General features: G+C 39.1%; 1 protein-coding gene across 2 annotated transcripts in view; it reads left to right on the top strand.

Annotated features, from left to right (window-relative positions):
- The first annotated feature begins 6,561 nt into the window (after positions 1–6,561).
- Positions 6,562–10,334, top strand: part of sgpl1 (sphingosine-1-phosphate lyase 1) — a 16,522-nt gene continuing 12,749 nt past the window's right edge. Inside the window, exon 1 of one of the 2 annotated variants that reach the window (XM_050070438.1) lies at positions 6,562–6,783. In XM_050070438.1, coding sequence (XP_049926395.1) covers positions 6,772–6,783 — 12 coding nt within the window. In that variant the 5' untranslated portion in view covers positions 6,562–6,771. Of the gene's footprint in view, positions 6,784–9,104; positions 9,259–10,334 lie in introns of those variants that run through there. The other variant, XM_050070437.1, reaches the window with a different exon arrangement.

Raw genomic sequence — 10,334 nt, 5'->3', positions numbered from 1 at the left:
GTGGTCAACTTGGCAAACTGGCCTCTTAAATCAACTTCAAGTGCACCACAGTATTGAAAATTGATGTAAAATTAAAAGGATCTCATTGATTATTTCCCAGTAACTTGTTTATTATCAAATATACTCTTGCGTATTTTGTTATGGATTGTGCGCATATCACAAATCACGGTAAGGATGGCAGCAAACATTAAGCTGCTGAAAGTCGGTCTTTGCTTGAGTGTTTGCAAAAGATATTGTAAAGAGCAAATTATCTCTTCTTTAGCTCTGAACTATGAGCTACATCAAAGGAAATGTCACTTTCTAATGCCACATATATTTGGACAAACATGTGCTTAATGCGTTAAAGCGCAAAGCTCAAGTACTTGGGCAGAGACAATTACGCATGGGGCCCCCTAACTTAGAGTATTTGAGGGGGTGAAACCCGTTGTGTGAACTGATAGTACAAAGGGTCTTGTTGTGTGTCACAACAAAAAAAGCTCGATTTCTTCTGTAATGTGAGCCTGTATGTGTGCGCTATGACATCTCCAAAAACATGTCCACTATCGCCACAACTCAGGGGCGCATTGCTTTTTATAATGTAACTTTACTTTTAGAGAGTTAAAGATTAGTAAAATGTGTCAACAACATGCAGACACGTTTCAGCTGTGGTGAGGGGGAGAGGGGGAGTGTGGCAGAGCTCAAACATGATTTACAATTGCCAACAAAGGCTCACAAAAAGCTCTCCTTAACTTTCTGTCTAAATATGTGTTTTGGGAACAATCTGATAACCATATGATAACCATATGCTTTCAATAAACTGGACAAATACACCGGTGAGATACGAGATGGTGCCTTGCTGTTATAAAAGGCACGAAAAGTCTAAAGTAAACTGAATATTACCACTTTACAAATAATCATTGATGCCAAATCCATATTCGGATATCGTGGACAGGTGTGGGTTTGAAGTTGTCAGTGTCTCTCCTTGATTTTTATCAGTGTGCTGTAGTGTCCTGCTTGTTATGCAAAGTGTAGGCAAACATAAGCGCCCAGTTGCTGTGGAAATAGCAGATATCGGAGCAGACTTGGTACGAAAAGTGATTTAACAATATTTAACAATAAACTGAGCAAGCTCCGGAGCAGGTGATACCTGCCCGATGCTCCTGATTAATACTTCCTCTACTACTTCACTTTACAGTCTCCTTTGCTTATTTATTAAACGAAATCTATTTATTATTATTTTAGCAAACAGAGGTACCAGGTGGGGCTTTATTTTCGTCTTCAGCTTTTTGTTTGAAGGACGTTTTGAGGGGGGCAATCAAAGTCCAACAACTCGCTGACCAGATTGTTGTCATCCCAAACTAGCAGCGAAGCCATTCAATGTGCCCCCCTCCTCTTCTTCTTTCTGGCAAAGAGCTGCGGGGAGGGGGGGGAAAAGAAAAAGGGAAACTTCTTCAAGAAAGAAAAAACATCTTAAAAACATTTAATTGCAACCCGGATGCCATATGTACACCTCTTGTGAAACCCCTCAACAATGTGACTGCCTTTTAGAAAGTATGGAGTGCGCCTTTGGAGACGTGTGCGCTTTTGGAGAGGTGCGCGCGTCGTGACCAGAATGACCCCGAACACACTTTACACAAGAAGTAATTCACTTTTAATGTGCTTTAGAGTTCCCTTTCACAGGCAATGCATTGTACCTCTCACCTCAGCTTTAGAAGACAGTGTACACCAATTACAGTGGAATAGCTGTCCTATGGACACAGTTTGTCTTTTTGTAAAGATTTGAAGCACGAATAGGGCTGTGGCTGCAAGTCGCCCTCTTTCACCCCCGAAACTAATGCAGGATGTTTTGTTTTTCCTTTCTTCCGATAGCTTGTTTACGACGTTAAACCTTGTGTTAATTAGTGGCTCTTTGACATGAAAGAACAAAAGTTTCAACAAATGGGGGGAATCCTCAGAAGACACGTGGCACTAAGGCGACGCTCATTTTAATAATTCTATAATTTAGCCTTTGAACATTAGTCATTTCACTTTTCTATCACAAAAACCCTTATATACCACCAGGTGCTCTTTCTTGCAGAGCTTTTGAGTTGGAAGTCTCAAGTGAAATCCAATAGTTCTTAAATGCCTTATCTTTTGAAAATATTTGGTAAACATCCTATTTTTGGTTTTAGTAGGTTGGCACAGAGAAAGTCGAGTATATACGAATATTATTTTTCCCTTTTACTGTGAAGCTACTGTCATGTTTATAGATTAAAATACTATGAAATCAACAGAACAATTAATTGTTCCATGAAGGCAGCATACTCTGAGGTGTGACAGCAATTGCATTCCAAGCAATTACACTTCACCTAAATCTACATCTTTAGAGAAAATTAGAAAATGGCGTTAAAAAAGTCTTTAATTATGGTAATTTTTAAAATGTTCATATGGAGCTCAGTGGTGCACAAACATGTTCATTTAACCACTGTGGACTATGTAGGGGAGAGTGGGGTCGGTTGGGACAGAGGGCAGTGGGACAGTGCCTTTTTAGCAAGTTAAAAAGCAACTAAGCCATTCACCATCCTCATACTCAGCCACACACTCTTCACTTTCAACTTCAAAGTGGAGATACTCTGACCTTTCCTTACAGCTTATTTACATTTTTAAAAACTAAGTGTAGGTAGATTTTTGGCTCGTTATTTTTCAGACTGTTTTAGTTATGCCACATACAAAAAACATATCACTGGAAAGCTGATTTTCTGGTCTATCAGCTGATGCTAGTGTGAGCTGTCTTTTGTTGGTAGCAAGGAATCCTGTGTCTTCTCTCCCTGGAACTGTTGGGACAGTTACCTATATCTACATTTTAGACAGTATTGTTTACAGATCCTACCGTGTTACGAATCAACAAAAAGTAGACAAAAACAAGACAATGACGTTTCCTAATTGAATAAGGGCCAATGTGAAGTTACTGGGTGTAGAAGAATGCATGAACTTCATAAAAGCCTATGTCAAGCCCTGAGCATGTTTTGAGTTTGTTTAAGCATGTTTGTTTTAAACTATTCAGACTATTTTTTTGTTTACTCTCAAGTTATTTTCAGTGTTTTTGGCAAAATGAGCCAAATTCAACAGCCTACATAATAGTGACCACATTGAGCTGATGAGTGGAGCCACTTAAATGAAGACTCAGCAGACAGCTAAGTCCAATATCTCAGTAATTTAGGAAAATAAAATGATTTCAAAATCTTTTTTTTCCTCAAAGATGTTTTTTAAAATTTAAATGTTTTTTTTTTTTTTTAGCTAAGAACAAGGTGGTCCCAACCGTCTTGGGGAGGGTGAATTTTAGGGACATACATTCCATGTAAATTTAAATAAACAGTGCCTAAAAAACGTAATAATATGTGAGCAGATAGGGCCTATCTGTATCTGTTTGGGTATCAAATTATTTTATATGTAGTCTGTGAGTTGATACAATTGTCCCAGCTGACCCTGCTCTCCCCTACAAACCTGCCTGTATGTAGGGATGATAATCAGCAGCATGTCATACACAGTTAAAGCCACCCTGTGCACCACAGGCTGAGCTCACTGAGTTACTGATTCAAAATGTTGGTCCATCCGTATTATATCAGGAATAATTATTTGAGTAGCCCAATACAAAATACCTTGTCACTTATCATTCCATCAACATTATTATCAAAAGAGACACATCACTCTTCAATAGACCAGAATCTGCCTCAGCTAGAAAAGAGATTTTTGTCTGCAGCACGTGTCCTCATCATGTTGTTGTTGGAGGTGTTATTGCAGTGCAGCGCTCCGCCGCTACGAGGCGCTGTTTCCACTCATGAAACTGCAACAACAAGACCAAACGATGCCTTCAGGTGGTGTCGAAAATACGGAAACTATAAGTGGAATAAAGGTTAACAACCTAACTACGGTTGTAAATGTGAGTGTGCCACTTAAGTATCAACATTTTTAAAATACGGAACTTTGCACATACATGGCTGTCACGTCAGTCCTCGTTTTATTTACCCAATAGCACTTGGGTCATAGGCTTACAAAATCAGCAATTCACACTCATGAGCACAGTGTCACAGAAGAGTAGCTCAGTGCCACTTTGATTCATCAGAAATAACAGTTATAGGTCTACCATCAATTTACCAATTTTCAGTTTTGGCTACTTTGAGGCCAGTAAAAAGCAAACTAATTAAAGAATTTGTTATTTACGTGGTAAATTTGAGTTTTTCAGATAAACTTCAAAATTAAGTGTTACTTTATGGGTGGTTCTACTCATTGGGCTAGATTAAACATTAAACCCATTGGACCAGTGGTGTAGTGGTAGATGACAAGGTGGGTGCACTGCTGGGTAGATGGGTAGGTTACTGAGGAGAAAGTGGGAATACTCTCCCATGTATTCTAATGGCTTTTTGGCTGATAGGTGGTTTAACTGTAAATGGCCAGAAAAAGAAGTGGTTATATCCTGTATACCTGCATACACCCTCCTCTACACCACAGCGCTGGACTATGTGGGAAAAAAAATCATGGTCAAAGATGGAAATAGGACTGATTTTCTAAGTACATGAAACGTTGTGGAGAAACAATACTACTGACAACATAAGGAAACTGTTATGAATACGTGACCCAATCATATATTTCCTGTGGCAGAGGGGTTGGATTCATGAGCACAGTATGTTCCACAGTCCTTGCTATGACTGTTATGTTATGTTGTATTTGTAATTATTTTTAGCAATGGCATTATTAGGCCTGGGTGTTCGAGGCCTCTGCCCTGAATGTTTTCTGAATAGCCCTGGATCTAAATAGGCTGTATGTATATTTATTAATTGATTATATCTTTTTTTTTATTAATAATCTAAGTCTTTCAAATAACTTAAGCAGACAAATAAATGTAGTGGAGTAAAAAGTACAATATTTCCCTCTGAGAGGTAGAGGAGTACAAGGCACTGTTCGCTACTCATGAGGGAGGAGGAGGTGCAAAAAAGGGGGAGGCATGTGTTTTTTTTTAAAATTTTGGTTCGGGGAGGGGCATACAAATTTAAAATGCCATATTTTGAATTAATGTTATGTGAAAACCTATGTTTGCATGTTTGCAAGAAACATGCCTTCCAAATTGCCATAATTACACCATTTACCATTGACAGAACCTGTAAAAACATGTCATGTCATGTCAAGATCCTCCTTGCCACTGGGGAAAAAGCACTTACAAAGAACAAACTATGGCTGATCATCATAGACGATATTCAGGAGATGGAGAATCTTACGTACAGGATACGAATGAATGAAGGACAATTTGAAAAAGACTGGGAGAAATGGTTAAATTACAAAACAAAAAGACAACAATATAAACAGTGACGCTGTCTCTGTTGATTTTTGGACTAGTTTACTCCCACAGGCTCTGTTCATCTTATGTTCATCTTTTGTTATGTTATTTACATTTTTTCACTTTTTGCATATAGTCAAGCAATGAAAATCCTTTAGATTTCCCACATACAGTATGTGAGACATTCTCCAGAAACAACTCCAAAAAGCAATGATGTAAAGGGAGGAAAGAAAATAGAAAGAATAGGATGAGGTAAAACACAAACAGGGCAATTTATTTGTCTTCATTATTGACAATTGTATTTGTTTCCTATTTACACCAGATTATGACATCCTGGAGGAGAGGCAAAGTGGCTTTGAAAGTTGTTTGAGAACTCAGACCTAACCAGTTTTTACCTTTGCTTGATACATGTAACTGGAGTTTTGGTTTCAAAATTCGTTTATTGAGAAGACCAGTGAGGAAGTAGAAAGTGGTGTGGCTGAACAAAAATTTGGAAGTGCAATGACGGACTCATTGGGATTTGTTTCTATGTAAGAATGTATTCTGTGGACAAATCAATAAAAAGGATAAGTGGGGGAAAATGTGCAACGAATGCTTTTGTCAGAAAAAAACACACAATCAAAGGTTAAAATAGTGATATTTCATCAAAATCACTCTAATCTACATGTCTCATTTAAAATTTGGCAAAAAATAAACTGTTAAACCACTAAATGACCAGCATACAAGGCTTTTGGTCTTCAACTTTTTAAACTGTAAGTTTTAAAAATCTAATAACTGATTTATGGTGGAGGGAGGGTCATGTATTTCCCACCAGTCACTCAGGGAGGCTCAAGAAAAAATATTTGTAGCTTTGTGGAAGGTAAAAAAACAAAAAAAAAAAACCCAAGAAAAAAAAACCCTCCACTACCACTAATAAGTAAAGAACAGTCCCTAAGTATAAAATGGAAATGTACAAGTACCTCAATATTGTCTAAATTTTAATGATATCAGTTGCAAAGGGTTCTGTTTCTACTCAATACTAATTACTAAAAACTCTTAATATTTTTGATGTCACAATTCACCATTTATGTGGAAAAACCTCCCTGATTTTTAGTGAATAAAGTCACCGATACGGCAGACAGTTGTAGTTTTCGAACAGCACTTGAACGCAGCATAAGCTCTTTGCTAACTCATCCGGCTGTGAGCGTCAAAAGTGCTACGCTCCTGTTTCTCTATTAGTAGATCTACAAATCAGGCGGTGTCAAGCGGACAGGGAGTGAGCATGTAGTCAAACTCCGCCACAGCATTGTCAGATCTACACGTTCAGCCCGCGCGCAGCTTTATGAGCCTGCTGATTACTTCCTGAATCAGGGTTAGCTTGCTGCTGTGTTTGATAGTAGCATGTAGATGAGAGCGGAAGACTCAAAGCAGGCTACTGGAGGTGACTTTCCTGAGTAGCAGACACAAAAAGAGGGCTTTCGGTGAGAGTTTGCCTCGACAACATGGATTACTGGGTGAGTCTCGCTTCACTTTTAGTCTGTTTTTAACAGAGGACGGCGGCAGTGCTGCTACAAGACGCTTTAAGAGGCGAAGACTTGTTTATCAATAGTGAAGTGAGCTAATGAGCCGACTTGTTTTGCTCTCAGGGATGCTCCAAGTCCACAAAGACAGTGTTTGACCGTCACCCTTGATAAGAAAGCCTCACGTCCCATAATTTATGGCTGTTTATGAAGAAACACTTCACCTACACTGATACTTTGGCTCCTGAAATGAGACATTTTACATAAGAGGAGGAGGAGTATTATTTCAGACACCTATAATAAGACAATAAAAAAGTGAACAATGGTGCTGCCTAGACTTGGCTTCATGTTACCCTTTCATTAAATGAAAATTTAATTTATTTTTTGATGTGGTGCCTGGTTGTAAAGTTTACAGCTCCTTCCTATTGTTTATTGCAGCAGCCAGTGTTTAAAATTAGAGATCCTGTTCATGTTAAACCTGCAGGAAGTTTAAACAAAGCACTAGTCTTAGTACTGCCACCAGAGAGCTGTTGAGATTTGTGGGGTTTTCCTTAAAGGAGCAGAATCAAGTTTTCTTTATAGTGGACATTAGACTGAAGACTCAGCACCAGGGGGCAGCTCGTCTGATACACATCTGCTGTCAGTGCAAAATTAACCCCTGAGCTGTCTGTCACAGGGACTCCTCCTGATCAGTTCAAGGAAGAGAAAGAAGAAGTAACTCAAATAGCTTGTTTTCGATTATGCTTTTAATGCCAGTTCCTGTCCCCATAGCCCTGAGGCTTTGTAGACATTTAAAGCAAACACCACAGCTGTAATTACTTCCCCCTGAATGATTTCTGGATCTCTGTTTGACTGAAAGCCATTGTGATGTTGTGCTCACAGTCGCTTTTCCCTTGATGTATCCAGGAGCCGCAACCTCACACGCAGTACATTTCCATGAGAACATGACCTCCCCTCTGAGACAACAAAAGCTCTCCTTACAGAATAGTCAAATGTTGTATGAGGGGGAGCAAAGGAATGGGCGTCCACAGCTCAACAATGCATCGGACAATACTGGTACAAGTGTCTTTGTGTGGACTCTGTATAAGTTTTCCTGAGGCAAAGATAGCATTGAATGGTTTGGGCGGACCTGGGGGCGAAATATAGACAGAAAAGTGTTGGATAACAGAGAGAGGCCAGTATCTGAAGGGGCAGACTTGCCTTTTGCACAACTGTAGATAACACAGTTTAATCTGTTCTTTATGACAGTTGCATGACAGCAATCTCTGATGGGCTTTTCACTTGCACTCTACCTGCACATACAAACGTGATCCCGGTCATGAAAGCTCATGTCAAGCCTCCCAGTCAACATGTTAATGGCTTATTTTCCATTGCTTTCCACCCAGCTCTATGCAGCTGATCTGGCCAAACCTGTATAAGAACATGTTATCCGAACAGGCAGGTATGACAGCTGCAGTGTGGGCAGGGGGGCGGACTCCTGCAGCTCGCTGACAGCCCTCCACTGAAGCCTCATTCACTAAAAACACCTTGTTATTGTCATCATCAAACTCTTTATGTACCTGGGGCGTCGGTGGCTTAGTGGTAGAGCAGGCGCCCCATGTACAAGGCTGTTGCCGCAGCGGCCTGGGTTCGACTCCAGCCTGTGGCCCTTTGCTGCGTGTCACTCCCTCTCTCTCTCCCCCTTTCACACTTGTCTGTCCTATCAAATAAAGGCTAAAAATGCCCCAAAAAATAACTTAAAAAAAAATGTACCCATTTCCCCTGTTAGCGGATGATGCTTTGAATAACATAATGAACACAGTGTTTCAATTACTCAAGGGAATAACATAATGAACACAGTGTTTCAATTACTCAAGGGAACTATTATGGGATGTTTATATCAGGCGGCGCAGACTGGGATTACTTAAGATATTGTATTTTGAACCTTAAGCTTTTCTCCATCTGATTGTGGCTGAGGTGAAGAAACAAGGTTCCTCGTTATCAAGCTGCCTGCTGTTGTGTCATAAAAACACCAGTGTGGAGAAAGATAATGGAAAGATAATTTTGTTGCACTTATGAAATAGCGTTTATAAGTCAGTTACTGTGATTTTGCAGTGATTCAGGCTGGCTTTGATCTTCTCAGGCTGTGAAAACTGCTGCATTGACATTCAGACTGACAACATTTCTGCATTTTTTTGGTGATCAGGCATGGAAATAAATGTGCAAATTGCAAAATATCAGTCATAGTTCTTTTTATTGTGAGACGAACTTCCTGTCGTGTGATCATGATTGATTGCAAAACATCCCCCCGCAGGCTGGATGTGTTGTTGCTGGTTTGGGTGCAGGGAGGAGTCTGGTAATAGTCGTCTAGGCAGCTCAGAGCATTCTCTCACTCTCACCTGGAGAAGGAAGAGACGACTCTCTGCTGCTGACAGTGTTATTAGTGTAAGGGGGAAGCTGAACTTTGTAGGTCTGACAATGTCTCCAGAAGTAAGTACTTAGTTTTGGGATTTGTGATATTGGCATTGATACACGTATTCATCGTTAATCATACTTGGATTTTCAACATTTTGCATACAGTTGTCTTAAATTGGGAGAGATGTATTATAATTGACTTATAATTACTTTGGTGACATGGACATTTTTAACTTCACTGAAAGTATGCTCACGTGTTGGGGGAAGGGTCTTTGAAAACTTACTTGTCTCTAAAAGTAACTAGTTACAATGTTACTGTTTCTTTAGTGAGTTGATGTATTTTGAGTATTTTTCTGTTTCATGGTGTGTATGTTTTGTGAAATTCAAGACAAATCTCTCTTTGCTGTAATTTCTACTTCACTGTTTATCTAGGATACTTGTACTGTAGTTTTTTCAGTGAGCAATAAGGCATTTCCAAAGAGGTCATGCAGTCACACTGACTCATTGAATAATATTTTGCACATCAAGATTTAGGGCTTGATTTTACAGTACTTTATCAGATAATATGCTGGTGCATTACTGTAATTTAATGTCTAGATAGATACACAGGAACATTTGAAATGCAGGTACACAGATGACACATCTTGTCGTAAGAAACCTAGTAAAAATTCGTTGAATTTGAATCTATGCCTCATTTTGAAATGAAATGGTCATGATGGTGTCAAACAGTGTCAGACTTTCATCAGCATAGAGTATGCAGAAAAGCCACTGCTCCACCCAACTCGTTCTTGGCATGGTGCTGAAAACATCAATGAGTCCAAATTGGTAGAAAAAGATTTCCACACACTTACATCTATGCTGTGTCTCACTTTATTGCTGAACTTTCGGTCTATTCGACCTTCATCAGAGCATCAACATAGAGTATGCAATGGCGACTTCCCCATCATTGCAAAGTATATATTATAGGGCCGTGCATTGACCAAAATCTGGTGACTGATTGATCTACGATTCAATATATTGTGATACTGTGAGCAAGGAGATTTTTTTTTCAATCTAATCTTAGGAAAATTGTCATAGTGTAAAAACACACCACTATACATATATATATATATATATATATATATATATATATATATATATATATATATATA

Source organism: Epinephelus moara, chromosome 19, assembly GCF_006386435.1.
Source record: "Epinephelus moara isolate mb chromosome 19, YSFRI_EMoa_1.0, whole genome shotgun sequence".
NCBI classification, from domain to species: domain Eukaryota; kingdom Metazoa; phylum Chordata; class Actinopteri; order Perciformes; family Serranidae; genus Epinephelus; species Epinephelus moara.
The sequence above is the reverse complement of the archived record's forward strand: the minus strand, read 5'-3'. Positions and strand labels throughout refer to the sequence as shown.